Here is a 25335-nt window from a genome sequence, read left to right as displayed (position 1 = left end):
GCGGCCGGGTCCCCGAAACAAAAACTCACACGTCACGGGACGCTCCGCCCTTGTACTCTCGGTTCTTCCCATAAACCCGGTTTTGTAACTGGGAACCGGGTTTTATATAAAACGTAACTGGTACTTCCCAAATAACCCTTCTGTCTTTCTCTCTCAATATCGGTCTGCTCAGCCACCCGCACCTCTTCTCTCTCACAAAACTCTTACCTCTTCGCACTATTTCTCACTCACATACACAATAATAGCTCTCTATCTCTTTCTGTCTGCGTTCCTAAATTACCCGCCAAAAAGGTTTCTAATTAACGTACCTTAATTACAACAAAATACAAAAACAAATTCAAAATCCCCCTAAAACCCTTCTCTTTCTCTTTCTTTCTCCCTCGCTCTCGCTCTCCCTTTCTTCCCCCGCATGTCTAACCCCTCCCCTCCGACCCCTCTCTTGCAGGTCTCTTGGAATATATCCACTGGAACGGCGTCGTCTTGGGCTTTTCCTCTCTAAACAATGGATCAGACGGCGGGTGTTGAACCAATGGAATTAACCGAAGCGTCGGCGGTTTTGACTGGGGACAACGGGATGATTGAGGACGGCGGGGGAGACGGGGATTTGGGGTCCCGGTCGACCAAGAGGGCCAAGATTGAGCCTGGTCCGGGCCTCGAGCTGAAGAGAGTGGCGGAGATCGTACTTGTGCTCTCCACGATGGCGAGGATGCGAGGCGGGAAGAGCCCCACCGAGGCTGAGGTGGATTTGATGGCGGAGGCCAGGGCCAAGCTGGTGGAGGCTTGTGCGGCCTTGGCGCCCAAGGATGTGGTGGGTAGGGAAGCGATTGGGACTGTCATTGAGGATTTGGGGCTTAATGGGAAGGTGAAGGATCAAAGGCTAGGGTTTCGAGCTCCCAAATTGACGATCAAGGAGAAGCTTGACAATGCCAAGAGAAAGGTAAGGATTCCGATTTTATCTCTTGGATGCGGTTTTTCCACATACGTTTCGTTTAATCTGGATTGGTGTAAAGTTCTCCTTTTAAGTGATATCGTAATTTGATAACACTATTGTGGTATAACTGTTTAGTTGTTAGAGAAATGTAGTGGAGTTTATGAAATTGATGTTTTAAGTCTTAGGTTTGTTTTTTACGTTTTAGAATCCTGAATTTGCATGTTTGTTTCAATGATTAGAATCCAAAAAACTACACACAAAAAATTATAAGATTAGAATCCAAAAGAATTAAAATTCTAAAACCTTCGTTCGGGTGTTGCTACTGAGAATGTTTTGCTTAGTTTGAGGATCTTGTCCTCGGCGATAACTCCAAGAATGAATATAGCAGAGATAGATGTTGCGTATGAAGTAAAGGTGGTGTTTTGAGCCCTGGATCAGATGGGTATTGTAGAAAAGAGATTATTTGTAAATCGGCATGCAATCAGAAGAGTGTTCTTATACTGTAGTATCCCTCTATTGGTCTCATGGTTTATATTTATACTGTCTTTGATATTGAAATACAACACAAAGTTAGTTCAGTGCTGCCAAATAGGCATACTGCTTTGTAGGCTTTGGTATTTAGGGAAGATAATTATATAGCAGAAAATGATGGATTGCCATGATGCTTGTTTTCCCCCAGATGGATGAGTCTAAGAATTTTGCTGCTCATACTTCTACATATACTTCTCACCCCGTGCAACCAAGCTCTAGTACATTACCTGAAAACCGTGGGGCATCACATACTCTGCGGAGTTTTCCATCAGATAAACCAAGTCATCCGGCAATTTCTTCAGGAGGCATCTCAGCTTCACCTTTAGGTCATGCTTCTGCAACAACAACTTCTGCATCCCTACAGTATCAAATGCCCACCAACGAAGTTAGACCAGCTATGATGTCTAGAGGATCATCTAGCAGTCATTTAGGAAGAGATCCTACTTCCGTACCATTACCTAAAGTTGAAAGAGTACAGTTCAAATTGGATGGAGGATCAAATGGGTCTTCTTTTGCATCACAATTACCAGGTAACGTTCCCCTGTTTTGAAATATGGAGATACACTTCATCTGCATAATAATATTACGATTTCTGAGTTTTAATGTTTGTTATTCTATAAAAGAACTGAAAAACATTATCCTGGAAAGCCTGCCTGGAGAATTCTTGCACATATAATATACATGACATGGGATGGAGTCACGTTGGCATGATATTCCCCATTTTATCTTTTTAGCTAGTAATTTGTTAGAACTACCCTGATGTCACTTTCCCGATGCTCATGTTACAAGTATTTGTATTTCTTATATTTTCTGTTTGCAGCAAATTCTTCCACAAATCATTCACTGGTGAATGCGCCTACATGGTCCATACAAACCCAATCTGCCTCTACGGCTAAAAGTGGACAAGAATACAAGGTTCCAAATCACACTTATGCAAAGGTTGAGGGAACTGTCGATGTGAGTATGTCACGAGTTGCTCCTCAAGCAGCAAGAGATCAGAGCTTTAGGTCATTTATAACACAAACAGCACCTGGGAATTCACCTACCATGCATCCGCCTTTGCAGGGCATGAGCTTTGTCCAAGGCCCTTCAACTGGTAATAATCACAATGAAGTTGCTAAGCTTGTTCAGAAGTTATTACAGCCACAGCGTCCTGAACATCCTAAATGGACTCCTCCGTCGAGGGATTACATGAACAAGGCAATAACATGCCAAACGTGCCAGCTAACAATCAATGAGGTGGATAATGTACTTCTCTGTGATGCTTGTGAGAAAGGATATCACTTAAAGTGTCTGCAGCCTAATCAAAAAGGAATTCCCAGAGGTGAATGGCATTGCATGAGGTGCTTGGCATTAACCCAAGGGAAACCTTTGCCCCCAAAATATGGTCGCGTCATGAGAAGTAGTACAAATCAACCAAACGTAACTTCTGACATGGCCATAAAGGTGTCATCTTCAGAGAAGAAAGTGGGAACTGTAGATCCAAAGGTCAATCAGCAAAAGATGGCAGCAAATGGAAGCTCCGGTCTACAGAGTCCTGCACATACTGGTACTACAGGCACCAATCATGCTGAGTCGGCATCTGATGTAAAGATTCCCAATGCTAGAGAAACTCATGGAAATAACATTGCATCCAAAAGTACAATTGTGGATGAAAAACCTTTTTCTGAAGTGCCCCCAAATATCCCATTGACAGTCTTTGGGGCAGCCTGTGTTTCTCCTTCTGTTGGCGCACCAAGCGTAAATTCTTCTCAACAGATCAAGGATTGTGAATTATCTACACGTGAAGAGAGATCCTTAGAAGAAAAAACAGAGCCTCCTGCTAAATCTGACCATCCCCAACCCTTGCACAACTCACAAGTTGTTGACTGGACATTCCCGTTGAACTGTGCTGAGGTTCCATCAAAGTATTGTTCTGACAGTGATCTCACTATCAAAGAACCAGAAAGTTCTCAAATCAGACAAAATAGTGGGCATACTTCTGGAGATGATACCAAGCAATATGACCAACTTGTTGCACAGGCAAATCCTTCTGGAGCTTTGCCAAATTTTAGTGGGGCTAGTGAACATTCGGGATCTCCTTCGGACGGTTTGCATGGTGTTGAATGGATTGGCAATGTTGTGCATGTTTTAGACGGGAAATCATTCTACCAGTCTTGTAGGGTCAGTGGAGTAATTTACAAACTGCAGGATCATGCTCTTTTTCGTTCCAATCATGGCGAACTGATTCCCTCCAAGCTTCAGGCAAGCACATTTTGGGCATTCTATGATGGTTCAAGCTGTAATACTTGTGCACCTACACCCATCATTAAATTTAATTTATGTCTGATACAATCCATTTTTCTTGGTTACAACTTTGTATTGAATAGTTGTAGATTGTTCTCTTTTGGAGCTCCTTATCATTTATTGCATCTTTTAAATGCATTTATTTGCTATAGGTTATAATGTGGAGTAAGTCTTGATTTTTGTTTTTGACTGCAGTCCATGTGGGAGGATAGCAGAACTGGATCAAAGTGGGTTATTGTCACAAGATGCTACTTTCCTGGTGACTTGCCTGAGAATGTTGGACGCCCCTGTAGCCCTGAGAGCAATGAGGTGAACAGTTTTCTTGTTTATTTATTCTTTTTTGTTCTTACCTATCAAAAAAATTATATATTCTTTCTTGTTCTTAACTTATTCGTCAACGTGGAATTGTGTGGTGACCTTATGAGATTTTGGTCCTAGGGATGCACCCAGAGCCACATCAAACTTGATTAAAAAGTAGTATACACCTCCATCATTGCATCCAGTGTTGTGTGTTATGGTCCAATATTGCTCTCTTTCCTCTCCATGAAATCTCATATGAATCATTATGCTGCTATAGGTATATGAATCAAACCATGAAAGCACGATAATGGCTGGTTTAATCCAAGGCCCGTGTGAAGTTCTCCCTCCTATTATGTTTAGTGAAGAAAGAGAAAGAAGAAGTCAGGCAGGAATGGATGCAAAAATTGGATTACAGCCAGTTTTCTTGTGCAAGTATGTCTCATCACTTTTTACTCTCTTTTTTTTTTTTTCACAGTGGTTGATACCCCATAAATTTCATTAATGCACCCGCACTTGTGGCGGAGAAGTCACTTCTTACTACAATCGGTTCATTACTTATCACAGTTTCATTTTAAAGGAGAAAATAGAATATATCTATGGCATGGTTTTGCGTGTGTGCATACACGCATGGAAAATTTGACAACTTTTTGTGTAATGAAAGTTGCTGAAAGTATGCTATGTTAATCCCCTGTTGAGTATTAGTGATGATGTGGATTAGTTTACTCCACTCAAAGCAAAAGTTTGATGCGATCCACCTATACAGGTTATGGGTTTATTTGAACAGTTCGGGTCTTTAACTTATCTCACTATCAACAGGAAAAAAAGATGAGATAATTAAAGTATTATTGTTTAGAGTGAGATGATGCTTATCGTGAGTCTCTTCTTCAGACGACTTCTTGTTACATGTTTCTAAGGAGGATAGTCTTTTTTTTTTTTTTTAGGTTTTGTACTTGAATTCTGGTTGTAAGCATTTTACGGTTTACCACCTCTTGTGCATAGTTAATTCTATTCAGGGTTTGATGGGGCAGAGTAGATTGAAACCTGTCCCTAGTCCAAACCCACATTGGGGAAAGTCGAACTCCAAACCTGCTCCACTGGCGATGGGGCAGGGCACAGACCCAATGAAATCTGCCCCATCACAATCCCTCTGTCTGATTGGGTCCTGTCCTTGATGTGCTGTCTGCAAATCCATGCTGAATGAAGACGATCCAGTGCTTGTTTATTAGTATTATGGTATTAAATAAAGGCAATTTATTATTATTATTAATTTTTTCTAGCTGAGAATGAATTGGCTGATCTTGGCTCTTGTTAATGGGAGAACAATTTCGTTCTGCAGATGGTTTTATGATGAGTTTAAAGGGGTGTTTCAACCGGTTCCCAGTTAATCTCGTCATGCACATATTTCGGCGATGGATGTGGTCTAGGTTGTTGCACCTTTTTGGTGCTCTCTTTAATCAGGTATCTCATATGTGAACCAGTACTTTTAAGTTGTTTTTTTTTTTTTTTTTCACTTTTTATTGAAATCTTAGATGCGGACTTTATATGATAAAGGATGGCGATAGTTTTAGTTATTTATAAATTGTTCTTTGCTGAGTTTCTGTGGTGGATCTTTAATAAATTATTTGTCAGTACAGGTAGGCTATAGCGCTTGGGGCATTCAGAGTAAGGAAGTTCCAATATTCATTCCTGTACAATATGTAGCTGTGATTTTAGTCTGTATTATCTCAAATAGCAATCCAATTTGTATTTTTTTTTTTTGGCCTCTTTGTTTTCTCGTGCTCATTATTGACATTTTCTCTCCCCCTAAAAAAAAATGTTTTGGTGTAATTTGATTACTTCTACTGGTACTCTATACATAAGGAGCAGGGAATCGAAGTGGGAATGTGTGCAAAAATCTATTATAGCTCATGATTGTGTTTTGGAGGTGAGACAAAACACAAATTTCTCGTTTGATCATTATACCTTTTTAAAATTTTTATATAAAATATAATAAATAATTCAATTTTTTCAAATCTCAATTTAATTTTTTCAAATTTTAAAACAATAATAATATTAAAATATAATATTTTAAACTTTCAACAAAATACAAAATTCTCATCACACTTTAAGTTTTAAAGCTTTGGTGAGGCTTTGAATTGGGCGCAATGAACGTGCATAATCAGATCACAAATGTAACAACCCTTTAAAATGTAACAAATTAGAATTCAAGCGCAATCAGATCACTATCTCGCGCTGCACGCACCTTTTTCTTTTCTTTTGTTTCTTGTTTTTATCCGAGATCATGCTGCACAAAGCTTGAAACAAAGTTTGGAATAGGCTAGTCAAAAAAGTTTTTTGGGGGGGGGGAAGGAGAGTACGACTTCTTTTGCCCTTGAATTCTAATTTGTCAATGGATGGGCCCAATTGTTTTCCTTTTCAAATTTATTGGCTTGGTGGGGGTTATTCAGTCTCTCTCGATGTGCAGTCTACAATGTCAAGTCTTGAGCCGAAAGAAAAAAAAGAGAGCATGAATGAACAAGATTTGAAGTAGCTTCTTGAGCATGTGGTAAAATTTGACTGCGAATTGGATATTTAGAAAGAAAAGAAAAGAAAAGAAGAGGGAAAAGCTTGTAAATGTACGAGTGTCCGTGATCCAATCCCTTTACCATATTATAGTTTCCGGACCCTGAATTTCACGTTGAGCTGCGATTCCCAAAACCATTGAATAAGGTTATTATAGCTACATAGGGTTATACCTCAATCGAAGTTTTATTTATGGTTGCTTAAGATGGATCCATTCGCATTAATTCCTTTGCTATTATTATAATCTGTTCTCTCTCTCTCTCTCTCTCTCTGTGTGCGAGATAAATTAGATGGCATATGGAATCCATGGAAAATTGCCTCATTTTCATCCTCCCTGTTTTTTGTCTTCTTATTTGTAGGAAAAGCTATGTTTAGGGATGCGAAAATCTCTGCACCTTAACCAATCAGCGTAGCCAATGTCCCACTTCTACACGGGAAAACAGTCGAAACGTGATAAATATAATCAAAATATATTAAAAATAAACAGAGGGCTATAACCTAGTAAATGTTTCTTCGTGAAACTCTATAACATAGGCTTTATTTTTGTTGTGACAAGACCCACACTTATGTCTGGTTTTGCCTGGTAAATATAGTACCGAACCATTACTATGTTCAATTGATTGTGGGTAGGGGCTGTTCCTCTCGAGGGTTGCAGATCACCAAGGTTGATGTGAGAGTTTTTAAAATGGTGTACATGCATATTCAAACAATATCTTTAAGAGGCTAGAGATCTGGTCTCTAGTAAGCATGCCATTAAGCCGTAGCATACAAAGATCTCATCTCCATCTAAGTGCATGCAGACCACTCTAGAAAAGAAAACTACTTGCTAGTCTAGAGAAAAAGTACATACAAAAGTAACCAAACTTACAGTTTGCCACAGAAGATTTTTTGGGTTGAATGAACACAAGAGTAATCCCAGCCTACCAAACCCAAGATGGGTTTTGTCTGTAATGAATGAATGAATGAAGTTCCGCCAGCTTTAAATTTTAAAGCAACAATATTCGCTAGAATTTCATGTTGGTTAAGTCCCAAGAACCTCGCATGCATGGTTGGACGTACAGATAATACTGGGTTCCTTTTGGAAGATAAGTCCAAGATATAAACAAAAAGCAGCCGCCCAACAAATACTCATCAATAATATTATACTTTCAAGGCCATTCTGAAGTACTACTCCGAAGCCCTTGACCAAAGAGTCCTCAGTCAAAATCCAAATGGGGGGGGACAATGGACATAGTGAATACTCGAAAACTCTATAGATTCAAAGGAAGATAATATAACTACCATGCATCTTTTTTGACCACTTCCCTTTATGATCAAATTAAAGGACAAAACTTTTCCACACCATCCTCTGTTTATAAAGCTACAACAAATGGATTGCATCAATCAATTACATTACTTATATATATATAAAATACAGAGATCGAAGCACCTATTCAACGGCAATGATATATAGTTTTGAAGCAGGCCAGGGGTCGACTAGCTCATCATCATAACCAAGAAGAACGTACGTAGTTACTTTATATCTTTGCATGGATTAATTAAGAGGATACAACAAGTTATAAGATATTATAACCTAAACCTATGTTGTATAGCCTTGTAGGTAGGTCAGTTAGGAGGTTAATTAAAGATATAAAGGTCACGTAATTAAGAAGAAGAAATGGTACTCAGCCTAGTTTCACGTGAATTGGCGACTATCACGGCGTTGTGGACTTTTATAGATCAGTTTGGAAAGAAAGGGTCATGAGTCATGACACTAGGGAGAGAACAAGATTCCGGGTCTTTAGATTATAAAGATCAAAAGATCAGTAGCGCAAATTCGGTTAATTCCTCTCCCACTCCATTCTAGAGTGCGTATGGTGCTGCAGATCTAAGGTGATTGGCTTGTCCTCGACTCTTTCCCTCTTAGTTTGTTTAAAAATAATATTAAATATAGTTTTAAAGTAGTATGTAAATTTAAAATATTTAAAAAAAATATTTTTATTATAAAAAATAATAATTTTGCATGTGAGAATAAGCACTTTGCATATCCTAAGACACACTGATAAAAGAGTTAGTCTATATATATATAATTTTCAAATAGAGATTGTTCATGTAAATTCATACAATTATATTTAAAAAAATATAAAAATATCTTTTTTAAAATGATATTTTTTCTCCTTTACCTATTTATCAATAAGATTATACACACAATTTCTTATTCGAGAATCGAGACTGTAAATAGAATTTCTTCCGATAAAATATCGATTTTATTTATAAAAAAAAAATTGAAGGTGGCTAAGACGCGCTGATAAAAGGTTGTGGAGGTGGCTTAAAATTGTTGCCTGAATAGCAACATTAACCCAACAGAGACTAGTAGTCTAGTTAGTAGTTTAAAAAAGGTTAGGTACAAACTGAACCTTGATTTCTGGGGTGATATTGGTTTTTATATATCAATTAACGAATAATTAATGAATCTTGACCATTCGGCTTTTATACATAGATCTTCCCGATCCCAATTATCTACTGAAAGCTTAAAGCCCAGCTAGCTCTCTCTTTAGTCTTTATGCTGACACGACTATCGAATTAACTTACACTTTCAAAATATTTTTCTTTTGTTTCTATTTTTTTAAGTTAAAGTTTCGTGGTGGGTTAGTTTTGAGTAAAATTTTTATTAGAAATATTTTAATCACAAAAATATTTTATTAAAATAAATTTATAAATTAATCTAACTTATTATAATATACTAAATTATAAAAATATTTAATATATCATATGAAATAATATCAATTTATAAATTTATTTTTATATAATCTCTTTATATCTGTAATGCTTATAAATTTTTCTATGAGATCGAGCCTCCAACCTCAATCACGGATTGCCTGATATTATATTTGAAGAGGCCAAAAAAATACATAGGACCGCTAGCTTTATAACAAGTATATATAATTGTCATCTTTTCAATGTTTTCATTCAATGTGTATATAAGTAAATGTTCTTGTCGACTGTTATTAGGCAATAACTCTCCTTAGATAATTAATTATTTTATATATAAGTAAATGTTCTAATTGTCGACTGTTATTAGTCAATAATTCTCTCTAATTAATTATTTTATAGATTGAAGATCACTATAAGAAATATTTCAATATTGCAGACACACTTATGTCATGTAATGCTGTAAACAGTATTAAGGTTATCATGCTTATCTGCATATAACGGGCCGATTGTTTCCCTAATTGGAAACTTCTATCTGGTTGATCGTGTTCTTTTCTTTTAAAATAATATTTATTCTTTAAAGTTCCTTTATTAAATTGGTACCACCTCTTATTTTTTTAGTTTTTCTCTTTTCGAATGGGCCGGGGTACTGTGGCTTAATAGTCTGTTGAAAAAGTGACAATTACAATATATTAATTGTGTATTTAATAATACGAACTCATTAAAAGGTTTTTCGAAGAAATCATAACATGCATCATGAAAGCCTATAATAATTATGTACATAAAAATAATCAGAAGTTAGAATTGTTACAGTCATACAGTCATTTTATAAAAATAAATTTATAAATTTATGTGACTTCATATGATATGTTAAATATATTTTATAATAAAAATATTTTTATTATCTTATGTACGACACAAAGAGATTATATTAGTTTTTAAATTTTATTTTTATATAATTTTTTTTGTAGCTAAAACATTTCTCTTTCTATATTAATTGCTTTACATTGATTTCCTTCTTTGATCCAAAGTTTCCTTCTTTGATCGATGTGTCTAATTATATAATTCCTTTTATGAATAACAATTAATGAGTGTTTTTTATAATAATATAACGTTCGAACTCATTAAAAGGTTTTTCAAAGAAACATAACATCACTAAAATGTATAAAAAAAAAAAAAAGGGAAGATTCCCTAACTAGAGAGAGATTAATAAGCATTAATGCTATAAAGTCTAGCATCGATCTATATAATATCCCTTCCACTTTAAATTCTAAAATCAGACACAAACTAATATATTATTATGAGTGTTACTATTCACTAGCTACTATTGACTCTCATATCCTATACTTATATGTAATAGCTTTTTCATAAGGTGTGAGAGTATTTTTCATGAGGAATGTTATTCATCATCCCACACCACACACTTTACATATTTTAATATTATTTTTTATTTTTATTTTATTTTATTTTTGTTAAAGTAATTGAGTTGTTCTATTTATCATTCATACACCACATATTTATTATAGGAAAAATGAAAAAAATAAAATAAAATATATGTGGTGTGTGATGTGTGATGTGTAGAATGATAAGTAGAATTATTCGTTTTTCATAAGATATGGAAGTGTTTTTCATAGAGTGTAGGGTGTGGGAGTTTGGGACCGTAAATAGCGGCTGATGAGAAGAATTTTTCTATTATTATATATAGAGAACGTCCTCAATGTAAAGAAGATTTCCTTAATTAATACTTGACAAGGCCGGATTTGGTTGCCATCCTTATTAGCCGGAGCAAGTTTTGGCCGGCAGTTAATTTCATGATCATACGGATATTAATGTAGACATGAAAATCCAGCGTCATTAATAAGCTTGGCCTACTTTAATTTGTAAGTTGCATGTAAGTTTATTTCAAAAAAATTAAAAAGTTGCTTGTAAGATCTTGGAAAGAAATTTAAAAGGCCATATTTATTCGATGTGCATGTGTACTATTACTAGTACTACTACTCCGGCATATAAGTACGTAGTACTACTTTTTCATTTTTTAAATTTTATGTAATTTTTATATTTATCGCATAAAGATCAACAATTTGTAGCTTGATGGAATCATGGAAAATGTTTGTTAAAAGGGATTTCACGGGATGAAAAAAAAAAAAACACAACATAATTAAAAAGGTAACTTAGTTGATCATGTACTATTTATATAAACAGTGCGTGAAGAGTGATACTTTTATTACTGTAAGTCCTTTTTTTTTTCATCTCTGTAAAATTTAGGGGTGCTATTTGAATAGTGAATTGAGATGAGATGAAAGTTAAAAGTTAAATAAAATATTATTAGAATATTATTTTTTAATATTATTATTGTTTTGAGAATTGAAAAAGTTGAATTGATTATTATATTTTGTGTGAGAATTTAAAAAAATTGTAATGATGAGATGCGATGAGATTAGATTAGATTAGATGAAATACTTTCACTATCCTAATGGAGCCGTTTGTGCATATAAGGGTTATTTCTATGAAGTTTATGTTGTAATGATATAATATATGAGAAATGATTTGTACAAATCTCAAATAGATAAGTCTCATGCAAACCCTTATAAAAAAGTAGACCTCACCTTAAACTTATAACTATTTTATAACTCAATAAAAATATTAATGGAGGGTAGTTTTTTTTTTTTTTTTTTTTTAATTTTATAAAAGCATATTGTATTAATTAATAACGGACATTACAAACTTGACCTGAAATATACATTACAAGCCAACTATAACATTAATAGCTCCCAAGTACACACTCGTGATTGACATGGTCTAGTTCAAGCTGCAAACCTCTATAGACCTAAAGTTTGAGAGACAACACTATTATATCCAAGACAGAGTTAACCAAACCCCAAACTCCGTCTAAGACGAAGTAGGGTTAACCAAACCCCACACTCCATCTTATCCGTCTAAGAATGAGTTGAGGACACGCTCTACGAACAAAAGTCTAAGAGACTGTGTTTTTTTTTCTAAAAACAAAAGACATTACATAAATTAAAAATTCATGGGAATATAACGGATTGCATATTGGAAAGATAGAAATTCGCATTTTCAACATTGGAATAAAAAAAACACAAATAACAGCTGTGATGGCCCGTGAGGGCCACACGTCACCCTGGTGGTATGGTGGATGGTTAGGTCTAAAATAGTCGGTGGTCCTAGATCCAGAAAAACCGTACGTGGTGGCAAAAAGGTATCTTGAGTGGTGGCGCGTGGAATACATGCTTTCCATTTGGGCCACACGTGTGGCTCACGTGTCACTCCGTTCAGTGAAATTCTTCACCCATCTGAAGGATCAGCGTCTTGGGAACGCCAATGAAGCTCCTCCCCTACACTGTTTCTGATCTGGGTAGTTTCTAAATAGAAGGAAGAGTCTCTCTAAAAAATTAGGGCCAGCTCTCCAGTCTAATGGAGGGTAGTTTAATTTATAAGATTGAAAATTATTTTTAATGAAATGATGTGATTGAATTGATTAATTGTAAAATAAATTGTAAAAATAGTTATAAAAAAATTATAAATGTATGCTACCGTATATATTAAGTAACTACGTACATATGTATATAGGTAACAAAAAATGAAAGAGAAAATCTCAATAAATGAAAGGAAAAGATTGAACATTAAAAAACCTCCTACATTATGCGCATTCTAAGTGAGAAAAAATATGGAAAGAATTTCTATAAGTTTTTATTTAAATTTAAAGATTTCAAGTGTGAATGAGAAATAAATATGAAATGAATCATATAATATTTTAGGGGTGCTACCCGCCCCCTACGGGGCGGGGGCACCCCTTCCCCTTCCCCGCCCCACATGGGGTGGGGAATGGGGTTTTCACCCTTGTCCCCTGCCCCCAGGATGCGGGGGCGGGGTGCGGGGCGGATTCCCAAACACTAAACTCTTAAAATATTAAACTATCTCAACTCAAAATATTTTTACACTTGAGGCTCATAATTTTTTTTAATTCAACACTTCTTTACACGTAAAACCTACAATCTTTTTTAATGTAACATTTTTTTACATATGAGATCCATAATATTTTTTAACTTTTCATAAATACATCTAAATTTATCTAAACATTTAAATATATTCAAATTCATTTTAAATAAACCTTACAAAACTCATTTTATTATCTCAATTTATTATTATTTATAAATAACTCAAACTCGACATCTTTACATCCTTTAATGCATTATTAAAAGAGAGAGGACAAAAAAGCAAAGAACAAATGAGAGAGAGAGAGAGAGAGAGAGAGAAAATGAAACGGACCGGCCTACATTAATATCGATCTATTATTACCCGGATAAATATTTTAAATAATATTATGTCAGCAATAAATATTGTAATTAAAGCACATTTCATATTTGTCTCTTTCATGGTTCAGATTCTTAAATTAAAATAATAAAGTTACCTTAATCTAAAATGGAGAAAAATTAAATGAGATCAGAGGACAAAAAAATAAAGAATAGAAAAAAAATTATAAAATAGACAGTAATTATTATTACCTCTGCAAATGTGGACCAAAAAGAAGAGAACGGATATTGAGAGAGAGAGAGTTAAAAGAGACCGACCAGAAAAAATGGAGAGTTAATAGTTACCACACGTACAAAAACCAAAGATTAACTAGTTACCTGTGTATGTGTGTACGTGCTAACCAGAGTACAAACAAACACAAACTAGGGTCCTCTCTCTGGCTGCAGCTACCCGGCCATCGAGCTCTATATATTCCCATCCTCCTCAAAGTACCTCTTCCTATCCCATAACCATAAACTATTGCATATCCATCATACCGCAGTATATATTTATGGCTCCTAAAGGAGACAACGTTGTGGTTTCTAACATGAAGCTTGAGAGGTTGCTCAGCATGAAAGGAGGCAAAGGAGAGGCCAGCTATGCCAACAATTCCCAAGCCCAGGTTTCTTTTCGACCTTACGTACATCATCTTTCTATTTGCTAGCCTTTCGGCCTCGATCTTCTTCTCTCTCGCTATCTCTCTCAGATCTGAATAATATTACCCGTCTCTGATTATAATGGTTTAGCTCTTAGAAACAAAAAAACATGTTTCCGGCGCCTAGCTCGGGGATATATGTGTCTGCGTGTGTATATATACACACACACACGCTCCACAGAGATATATATCTTGTTTCAGTACTTGCCGTGTCAAAGTCTAACTTAGTGTCACTTAAAGTATTCGCTAATCTTTATTAATTTCTAGCGAATCATAATATTCAACGACAACCCGTCATTTCATATGCGTCTTGAATTTCCTCGAGAAAATTTCACAAAAACACCATTATAATTGTATATTTAAGCAGTTATATTATTAGGTTGTCGATATATATTTTTGTGAAGGACGGCTGTTTATATAATTATTGGAAGACCAACGAGAGATCGAAGAGAAAACGAAAAGAAAAGAATCCTCAATTTTATGTATATATATTAATTCATGTTCTTATATATAAATGAAGGTTAATTCCCTCCTTGTTGTCCATGCAGGCTCTACATGCTCGATCCATGCTTCATTTAATCGAAGAAACCCTAGATGGAGTCCAACTAAACTCCTCCGAGGTACCCTTCGTGGTCGTGGACCTCGGATGCTCATGTGGCAGCAACACCATTTACATCGTCGACGTCATCATCAAGCACATGATCAAGCGCTACGAGGCCTTGGGATACGAGCCACCGGAGTTCTCTGCGTTTTTTTCCGACCTCCCCAGTAATGATTTCAACACCCTCTTTCAACTCCTCCCTCCCCAAGCCAATTATGGTGGTAGTATGGAGGAGTGCCTAGCAGCCGACAGCCACAGGTCATACTTTGCAGCTGGAGTCCCCGGCTCCTTCTATCGGAGACTTTTTCCGGCCAGGTCCATTGATGTATTCCATTCGGCATTTTCCTTGCACTGGCTGTCTCAGGTACGTAAAATATCGAATATTAACGCTATCAGTATAATATATAAACTTAAAATACATATTTTTTGCGATAATTTATGATCATGCGCCACTAATTAATTAGTTTGTTTCCAACTTTCCGAGGGTATATATGGCTCTCTGAATAGAAGATCGATCTTAGCCGTCAGATCTATTGCCGACTTTCAGAAGGTCAAAAAAGTTATTGCCGCACGTCAATAAATTAGCTAGGGATGAAATTGTTAGCTGCTGTTTCCGAAAAGAAAATGACAATACGGCATGTTTTGAACGTTCATCTTTATAAAAGAAGTCGACAAACAACAAAATGCGTCTAGCTTTACTAGTAAACAATGATCTGGTGCATGCGTACGTCATATTCTTGTGTCTATATATATTAATATATGAATTATTTTTAAGGATATATATATATATATAATTTCTTTACAATATATCTCTACGTGTATAATCTAGTAGCTAGCCAGTGTCACGGTACTGTTACAGCTTCCTAATTAAATTATTATGTTGAACGGCTATAGTCTTAAGATTATGATGTTGACGTGTTTGGGAGGAGGTTAAAAGTGTAGGAGATAGAAAGGGATGCGCGCATGGCTAATGTACCATAATTTGCAAATTGAGATGAACAAGCTAAACTCATGAACCATTTGATCTTACTGATCATCCCTTAAAAAAGATCAATATCCATGTCATTATATATATATATATATATCTTGGAGCTCATCATGATCGTAAATATATTCTTCAAGCAAGCTTTATAAGCTTATTGGTTAATATATTCTTTCTTCAAGTACTAGGGATGAGGACCAACAAAAAGGAAAACATCAAGAGGAAAAGAAAACTTGGTTGTCTTTAATTTGTAGGCAGAGCAGCTTATTGCTCGAGTCGGCTCAACTTATAATTCAATGGGTTTGACTTGAGTATTGCAGAAATTAATAAATAGTACTCCAAGTCAAAAGAGTAAAAAGGAAACCAGACTTCTGATCTAGCTTGAATTTGAAGAATACTATATATCTTCTGATCTGTACATAACACCCAGAAATAACATGCATGCGTTACAGGTGCCCGATAGCGTTCTAGACAAGAGATCAAAGGCGTATAACAAAGGGAGGGTGTTCATCCACGGTGCAGGTGAAAACACAGCAAACGCATACAGGAAACAGTTCCAAACTGATTTGGCGGGGTTCCTTGCATCAAGATCACAGGAGATGAAGAGAGGTGGCTCTATGTTTCTCGTCTGTTTAGGGAGGACCTCAGTGGACCCCACAGACCAAGGTGGGGCCGGCCTCCTCTTTGGGACCCACTTTCAGGATGCTTGGGATGATCTTGTCCAAGAGGTAATCATACCATGACCAGCACAGCAATAATTATAAATTGATAATAATATATGTGCTTGCGTTTGAATAGTGCATGCACACCATAGGTCAATTTTCATCTTCGGCAAAAAAAAAAAAAAAAAAAACACAATACAGAAGGATGAATGATGAGGTCTTGCTGGTTTACAATGCCTTGTTATCATGAATTTTCACTGGTCATGATTGAACCACATCAGTTCTAGCCGTTTGATATACTCTCCCACAACTGGATCTAGCCATCCATTCGCCGATCACACTGTGTCGGCAGAATAATTACTGTTGGAAGGTGGGCGGGCCGGCCATGCTATTGATGATCACCATGGAGTTGGGTAGTGTTGTAGAAAAGCACAATCATATCATAGGCATAGGCAAGACAATCATATCCATCCGATCATTGTTGATCCTATAGTTATTTTTTTAGAAAGTAAAGTGAATGCATGTAATTTTGATCCTGTCCATTAATCAACTGCATGCTTTAATCCGTACAGTACTGGGATTATAATAAGGTGTTGATGGTTTTTTGTATCTATGAGTTTACAGTAATGGGCTGGTTAGATCGTAGTGATTACTAGGCCGATCGAGAAAGTATCAGATATTTTTATACATGGTTCTGATATATTATATTATATATTAATTATTATATAAAAGTGTAGAAATTAATTAGATTTAGCATGATTTTTGTTTGTATTGAATTCCTCTAATTGACAATACCTAGTACATGATATATTATATATAGGGCCTTATTAGCAATGAGAAACGTGACAACTTCAACATTCCTGTATATGCACCGAGCCTACAAGACTTCAGAGAGGTAGTTGAAGCTGATGGATCATTTGCCATTAACAAGCTAGAGGTTTTCAAAGGAGGAAGCCCTCTTGTCGTTAGCCGGCCGGACGATGCAGTCGAAGTGGGTCGAGCCCTAGCCAACAGTTGTAGGAGTGTGTCTGGGGTCCTAGTCGACGCCCATATAGGTGATAGGCTTAGCGAGGAGCTGTTCTTAAGGGTAGAGCGCCGAGCCGCAAGCCATGCTAAAGATCTACTTGAGCAACTACAATTCTTTCACATAGTTGCATCTCTTTCTTTTGCTTAGAGCAAAGAAAAAAGGACTTGATCAAAACAAGAGGGGAAAAGGCATTTTGATCCCTTGCTCTTCTTCCATTATGATCTTTTTTGCTTTTCCCCCCACTGATGTTTAGTGTCATTCCATTGCATAGAGAAAGAAAGATTCAAGCACTTGATAAGAGAGTAGGATCAGAAGGCTCTTGTGATTACCTTTTTCCTCTTTCTTTATTGTTGATCTCTTTCTGATCTCTTGTGTGTTTCTGTGGTGTTTACTACTGTAGTGGTAACTTTATACTTGATGGCTTCTGTGACTTTGTGTTCCCTTGAATCCAAACTAAGTAAATAAAGCAAGTATATGTATTTCATTCCTCTTTCTTTATAGCTAATTATTATGTCTTTGGGTTTATGAATGAAGGCCGGGTTTCCTTTTTTACCTAACGAGTTTATCTTAAATGTGCCATTTGAATTCAACTTGTATTTTTGTTTCTTTTTTTTTTTTTGCAATAAAAAATACAGTAGTACTGTGTGGTGGGCTAGGATATGGCAGTTATTTCGGTTATGTTAGTCCCCTTCTTGTCTGTTTTTTTTTTTAAATAATTTATTGATCTCCTTCTCGTCAAAATTAAGCACTTAAATAAATAATTTATTCCCCCTTTTTTTTGGCAGTACTCCCGTTTACCTTTTCCTTTTTGTTATAATTAGTTAATATGATCTTTAATTAAATCAATCGCCTTAATTTGATATGTTATGCTAAAACAAATTAAAATGAAAATTCAAAATAAATAGCTACCAATCCCCATCCCGATACATTAATTATAGAAGGTTCCGTTGATATGAAAAATCCCAATCAAAGGTGGTTCAAGTTTCAACAATAATAAATTTAAAGATTGTAATTAACCACGTGAGAAAAAAGTATTATAGACTTCCCTGCTTACTCAAAATACTCTCTTCTAGTCTGGTGATCAGTAGAATATGAAAATATCGGCCCCCGGCCCTTCTGGGGTAGTCTAAACTCTAAAGCATACTCAGCATGCATGCATTTGGGATTTAAAAAAATAATAATAATAATAATAATAATAAATTAATAATAATAATAATAATAAAGGAGAAAAAACACGCTCGGTAAAAGTCTAAAAACTTAGCCGTGCTAGACCATTAGGATCCAAGATGACTGCCACTCCGGCCGGCATTATTTTTGTGACCACTTTTTCCAAGATAATCCGACACCCTACCTTTTCAGATAGCCCAGAGAGAGAAAAAAAGCATTGCCCCTTCTTCTTCGGTTATTATTCACTGACACTCTGAGCGTCGGTTGGACGACTGGGAGTTCCAACATCAAAGCTTCCACGCTATTAGGACCACATTTTTCATGACACCCGATCCGACACAACTGCTGTTTTTCTTTCTTTTTCTTCCGCTCTTATCCGACAACCGCCGCATACTTTCGACACGGTCCAGAACTTTGCGCCCCACTCGAGTTTACTCTTTATTGTTTGTTGTCACGTAAAAGTAGCTTAAAATTGATACCCACTACACATTAGTTTTGAAAATTAACACCTCTTTTATATATATATATATAATATTTTTAAATACAAAGAGCAACAAAATGTAACAAAATTTATTATTCAAAACAAGTAGGAATCAATGCTGGTTCGTATGATTGGAGGCAAACCCACAAGCACATGCAACCCTCATGAATCTATAAAGTGACAGACTTGTCTCTATAAAACCCAACTTAAAGCGAGAAGATGCAAAGAATAAGGCGGCCATATCAATAATTTGCATGGTTCCCGTTTTGTCAAGACACGACCATAACCATTTCATTTATAAATCCGCTCACATCTACAAATCAAACCCTGCAAAATATAACAAACATAAAGAGAACCACCTCTAGACTCCCACCAAAGCTGGGCATAGAAACTTACTGACCAGCTGACGGATTTGTCAGCAGTTCAAGTGATTTCTTCAAGAAGTCTACCGCAACTGAAACATCATCGAATGCCAGTGCCCCTACTGCAAATCTCGCAGCTTTGTGTGCCTCGGCAATTTTCTCTGGTGAGGGCTGGTAGTTACTGTCATGTTGATATGCTTGAGTAGTTGTAGTGGAAGGTTCTGAAACACTCCCATTTGTGCTGCTTGAATGGTACGGGGCAGCAGCTGTGTAGTTTGTTGCGGGAGGAGCTGGTAGGTGAGAGTACGAAGCATCAGAGCCCTGATAGTAGGAAGGATAGTGAGGTGGAAGTGGAACAGCTGGGAGGCTGCTCTCTGAAAAACTTGGATAAGATTGAAAATGTGAATAAGGGTAAGAAGACGAAGTTTCATGAGAAGCGTAATTAGAAGGCAAATGCTGTTGAGGTTCCTGTGCGTAAGACTGATGGGGGTATGGCTGCGAATAAGTAGGATTTTCTGATCTGTTTGTTGCTGGAGGTGGATGAAAATCATGGGACGGGTAACTGGAATCATGGGATGGGTAACTGGAAGTAGGGTAAGAAGGAGATGATGATGATGAGACATATGTAGAATGCTGGCTGTCTTTATCGAACTGAACTGCAGGAGGAATGCTTGTAGAATGATGGTAATTGTCTTTATCATGGGCCTGAGGTGACGGAGGAATGTGCGTTGAACACTGGTCATTGAATTTATCGAGGAACTGAGGTGATGGGAAAGATTCAGGTCCACCACCAGCAACTGCAGTTTCGCTTGGCCCAAGATCCTGCAAGAATAAATATAGTAAAAGATTCATGAAATGAATTTTTAGCTAATGCAAGTACAGACTAAATACTCCCAACAGTCTAATCATTCATCACAAGACCAGTGAACTCTCCTAATACGAACCCTTCTAATGTATGTTTTACCTAAATATTAACTTCCGAAAAATTCTGAACTCCTGATTTACGAGCAATAAAAATCAGCAGAGTTAAGAAGCGAAGTTTATCACCCTTTCAAGTTAAAATCAATGGGTAGAATGTTAGAATAACTCAGGCTTTTTCGAAGTTAGCTTCTTAAACTGCATACCATTTTTCCACGGTATCCAAAATTATGGATCATAAAAAAAACAAATAATCAATTATTTGCCACGAACAGAAACATCTATTCCTTCTTTACTGTATTCATGAACCAACATCCTAAAATCCTTCAGTATATAATTTCATTAGCCAAAAGATGAGCAGGCACATTATTATGTGATTGGAAACATGAGTCTCTGTGTGGGGGTGTGTGTGTGTGTGTGTGTCATGTGCGGGTGTGTTTTCATATTTCAGGCTGATTTATCAGATGACTCTAAGAAAACCCCCCTTCTTTCCCTTTACAAGATTACTCTAGCATGAGTCCAGAACCATACATATGCACCACTAGGGGTATTTAATGGAACTGATAGATCATCATCACCAGCAGGAGGACCTGGACTGGGCCGCCGTCCTTCTTTCAAAGCTTTCCTTATATCTGCTGCTTTCCAAACTGCATACTTCTGTTTCTCCTCAAGCTGCAAAAGAGATGCATCACTTGTAAACTACAAAAGCTTCTCGTCTATTCCTCATACCACAAATAAATACAAATTGGTAAGCCAATAACAAAATCATTAACATCAGATCCTCTGAGTTCTAAGAGTTTCTGCATCGTAAAAAAGAATCAACAAAGCAAAAAATAACATGATCAGAAACTCACATCAGGCGGAAGTGTGCCAAACTGATTAAGAATCTCAAAGAAAATACTTGCAGCATAAAATGTTTTTGCAGTATTCCTATAAACAAGTACAAAAGAATAAATGTCAGAATAAACTACAGAATGCATATAAAAAAAGGGTTTAATATCATTACAGCATTTTGCACATGGGTAAGCGATTAAGAACATGATCCACCACCAATAATTACTAAATATTGTTAGTTCAGTAGACAGGAGCATATTCAATATTCATAGCCCTACCTTGAAAGTCTGCAATGACAAATCACAGAATGGAACCCAAGATTATTATTTAACAAGTGGGGCGAAGATTTCTAGTATTTTAGGTCCTTAGGCTCCTTAGCATGTAAATGAATTCAAGGATCATCAGACCGTGATCATATTTGGAGTAAGTCATTGACAGTTATGCCAACAATAAGACAGTCGTGCAGGACTTGTTATACTCATAAAGATTTTTTATTACATCAAGTAGGCAAGTTGCACATGGTTCCCAAAGGCTTTTGATACAAGCTACCCCAACCCCAAAAGGCAGGGGCTGGCCTTAAAGCGTGGATGTTAAAACATGATGTGAAGTATGACACAATTTTTGCATCATACATAAGCAAATACCATGGGGAGCTCAGTATATACTCATATAGAAGTAGTACAACTAAGATATCATCCATCAAATGCATCTCATATCTCATTCGCATAAATTTAAAATAAAATAAAATGCTCAAGCTGGTATAGATTCCAATTTTTTTATATTCATCAAATGCATTTCATATCTCATTCACACAAACTTAAACTAAAATAAAATGTTCAAGCTGGTATAGATTCCAATTTTTTATAAGTAAAAAATAATTATCCTTACCAATACGTTCAAGATTCTAGGAATTATAACACAATAGGTAGCGGCTCTACAGTTAAGAAAACTCAAACCCCACCATTCGCCTCAATAAACCAAAGTAAACAGTAAAGTAAGTGCATGTGTAATATCTAGAAACTCTTAATGATACTCAAAGGAAAAACAAGATTTTCTTCGTTTATTTTCTTTTCCCCTTCAAGACACAGACTGATCAAAGATAATTAAAATGAAATGATCTTCAAGCCCAGAGTTGTGCATTTTGTAAGTGCCTCACGACAAGAGGTACAAACCTCAAAAACTGGAGCTTCAAAGATCACAACTAGAGGTTAGTCTAGAGCAGCATTCAATGAATTTTCTAACTGTGGTCATATATATGAAACAATATTTGACATACAAATCTGATCGTCCTCCACGGTCTTGCTTGTCCGCCTTCTCAAATACATTTAAGGCGAATCCCTCAAGATGCATATTGTCTTCAGGCCCCAACTTCAGCGATTTCTTATCCTGTAAAGAACCAATATCAGTTGACATCAGTTAGGTGAAATAAATCGCGAGAAACTCTGGTTGAATGAAAGGATACAATACATAATAAGTAGAGAAACCCTTTCGTTCAAAGATGATCAAATTGTGCTCTTTTGATAGGTAGGATTTAAACCTAAGAACTCTTACAACCACATCGCACCCCTCTACTGTTTAAGCCAAAAACTTACAAGCAAATTGAGTGTTACCACTATGGAGGAATACCTAAGTGAGGGTATTAGAGGCAGCAGAAACATGTATTGTATAAAGTTTAAGCTGCAAAGCGGGTTCTAACAAATGTTCGAGTACATCAGAATAGGCAACTGGCAAATTTATACTCGCCCGAGAGCCACAGTACCAGTGCAATACAATACCATCTTAACATAGTTCCAAAGTGTTTTCCATTTCAATAACATGGCCCAGGAAGATGCAAGCTTTTTTTTTACCAGTTTTCTCGGAAAAAAAAGAGTAGATGAAGCTCTTACCGATCCACCAGAAATCAAATAAGAAGTGATTATTAAGAAAATAAAATCGAGAAATTTATGTAAAAAATATTAGGCAAAACAGAAGTGGACCTTTTCGAGCTGTTTCATGAGGGAAACAAGGAGTGAATTTGTGGTCTTGGTGCGCTCGCTTTGGGGAATCCTGAGCCCTCGTTCCATCGCATATAATCGACCTGACAACAGAAAAAAGACAATCGCATCAAATTGAAGGATCCAATCCAACGGTTCGTATTAGAAGTAATTTGGGATTTAGAGTTTAAGGATAGGGCTGAGAAAGAGAGACTTACAGTAATAGGCGACGAGAGGATCGTGCTTTTGCAACTCATCAGCTCGTTGGAGGTATGGTAAGAGTAGCTTCGCTGGCTCGTTCTCGCCTGCCATCAAAGCGCGCACACACGCAGACAGAAAGAGAGAGAGTTGCGTGCAGACTGCGGATAGAGAGAGTTCCAGAAAATTTTACAGAAAATGGTTTTCGGGAAGGAAAATGCTACATGCCCCGCTGGGAGCTCCCGCTGGGGCGTGTAGCATTTTTTTATATATATTTTTTAAATTTATTTTTATATAGATATTTTTAATAATTTTAAATATTTTAAAAAATAAAATAAAAATTATAATATTATTTAAAAATATTTTCTTAATTACGAAGTAGAATAAAAATTAATATTTAATAATTTATATTTTACTTTCTGATTAAGGAAGTGTTTTTATTTTTACTTTCTGATTAAGGAAGTGTTTTTTAATGATTTGTTTTTTACTTTCTGATTAAGGAAGTGTTTTTTTTTTTACTTTCTGATTAAGGAAGTGTTTTTTAATGATTTGTTTTTTACTTTCTGATTAAGGAAGTGTTTTTTAATGATTTTTTTTTTACTTTCTGATTAAGGAAATGTTTTTTTAATGATATTTTAAATTTATTTTATTTTTAAAAAATATTTATAAGTGTAAAAAAAAAATCTATATAAAAAATAAATTTAAAAATTACACATAAAAAAAGTACATGTTAAGCTCAACGGGAGCCCCCAACGGGGCTGTAATATGACTATTTTAAATATTTTTTAAAAAAATCATAATATTATTAAAAAATATTTTCTTAATTATGAAGTAAAATAAAAAATTATAAAAAAATATTTTTTTTTATAATTTTTTATTTTACTTCATGATTAAGAAAATATTTTTTAATATATATTTTTTACTTTTGGATTAAAAAAATATTTTTTTAATAATATTTTAAATAGCACTACCCTTTGGGGAAATAGGCGAAGATTTCGGAAAAAATGGGGACTTTGAAATTATTAAGTTTAGCCTTTCCGTCCTTCTTTTTTAGAAAAATTAATTATTCGCCTCTGGAGTTTGAGGAAACTTGCACAGCACCATTTCGGTAGCGCCCACCTCATACTGTTTTGATTCAGTATACTTCTCTAATTTCTGTCCTCTCTCGTATAAATTATAGCTTACGTTTTAAATTTGTACAGTACAGTAGAATTGTATATTATAATTTTGATTTTTTTTTTAATGACAGGTGGAAGGATGTTTACCTCCCTACCGGATTGGGCCTAACTTCTTTTGAGAAGCCCAACAAACAAAGCGTAATTGATCCACAAGTCAGGATAAGAAGGAGGCAAAAGGCCCATGGAAAAAAGGTGGGCACGAAATGATGAGACGCCAACATTTCTAACATGATCATGTATGCACACATAACAACAGGGTTATGTCGCATTTAAGGATAAGATATAGAATGTGAACGATGATCATGGCAAAACCACACGTCCTTGATAGAGTGCACGACAATGTCCCATGTCCCTGACAGAATGCATAGAAGGTGGCCGTACTCACCAACCTGCCATAGGGGACACTATCCGAGAGAGTCACGCCATATTAAAGGTGACAATGCAGTATTCTGTTGGGAAGATGGGCACCCCTGGCATTGAACTCTAAGTTAGAATATTTTTTCTTACGTTCTCTCATACATTGAACTCCAACTTAGACATCGAAGTTGTTTCATCAATCCCAAGCCCTCACTTTTCTCGTGTTGCAGGAGATAGAGATCGGTGATCAATGATCGGTATGCCAAACACGTTGTCAACAACGGGGAACCACCCCATGTCAGAGCCTTTAGAGCATTATCATTAA

The 25335-nt window shown here is 36.0% G+C and overlaps 3 protein-coding genes across 3 annotated transcripts; 2 read left to right on the top strand and 1 right to left on the bottom strand.

Moving 5' to 3' along the window:
* Positions 1-157: 157 nt before the first annotated feature.
* LOC108984666 lies at positions 158-5956 on the top strand. The gene is made up of 8 exons (XM_018956697.2): positions 158-291; positions 446-937; positions 1611-1992; positions 2283-3706; positions 3944-4057; positions 4326-4480; positions 5385-5506; positions 5683-5956. The coding sequence occupies exons 2-7, from the start codon at positions 503-505 to the stop codon at positions 5431-5433; spliced, it is 2559 nt and encodes an 852-aa protein (XP_018812242.2). The 5' UTR covers positions 158-291; positions 446-502; the 3' UTR covers positions 5434-5506; positions 5683-5956.
* Positions 5957-14021: 8065 nt separating this feature from the next.
* LOC108983414 (indole-3-acetate O-methyltransferase 1-like) lies at positions 14022-18075 on the top strand. The gene is made up of 4 exons (XM_018955036.2): positions 14022-14237; positions 14819-15235; positions 16306-16581; positions 17336-18075. The coding sequence occupies exons 1-4, from the start codon at positions 14127-14129 to the stop codon at positions 17687-17689; spliced, it is 1158 nt and encodes a 385-aa protein (XP_018810581.1). The 5' UTR covers positions 14022-14126; the 3' UTR covers positions 17690-18075.
* A 1190-nt stretch (positions 18076-19265) lies between these two features.
* LOC108984651 (protein HOMOLOG OF MAMMALIAN LYST-INTERACTING PROTEIN 5) lies at positions 19266-23720 on the bottom strand. Its single transcript, XM_018956681.2, has 6 exons — positions 23496-23720; positions 23281-23381; positions 22581-22690; positions 21325-21400; positions 21002-21142; positions 19266-20374 (listed from the first exon to the last, which is right to left on the bottom strand). The coding sequence occupies exons 1-6, from the start codon at positions 23587-23589 to the stop codon at positions 19583-19585; spliced, it is 1314 nt and encodes a 437-aa protein (XP_018812226.1). The 5' UTR covers positions 23590-23720; the 3' UTR covers positions 19266-19582.
* Positions 23721-25335: the final 1615 nt, after the last annotated feature.

The sequence above is a fragment of the Juglans regia genome, chromosome 2 (genome assembly GCF_001411555.2).
Source record: "Juglans regia cultivar Chandler chromosome 2, Walnut 2.0, whole genome shotgun sequence".
Classification (NCBI taxonomy): domain Eukaryota; kingdom Viridiplantae; phylum Streptophyta; class Magnoliopsida; order Fagales; family Juglandaceae; genus Juglans; species Juglans regia.
This window is presented reverse-complemented; position numbering and strand designations above follow the sequence as displayed.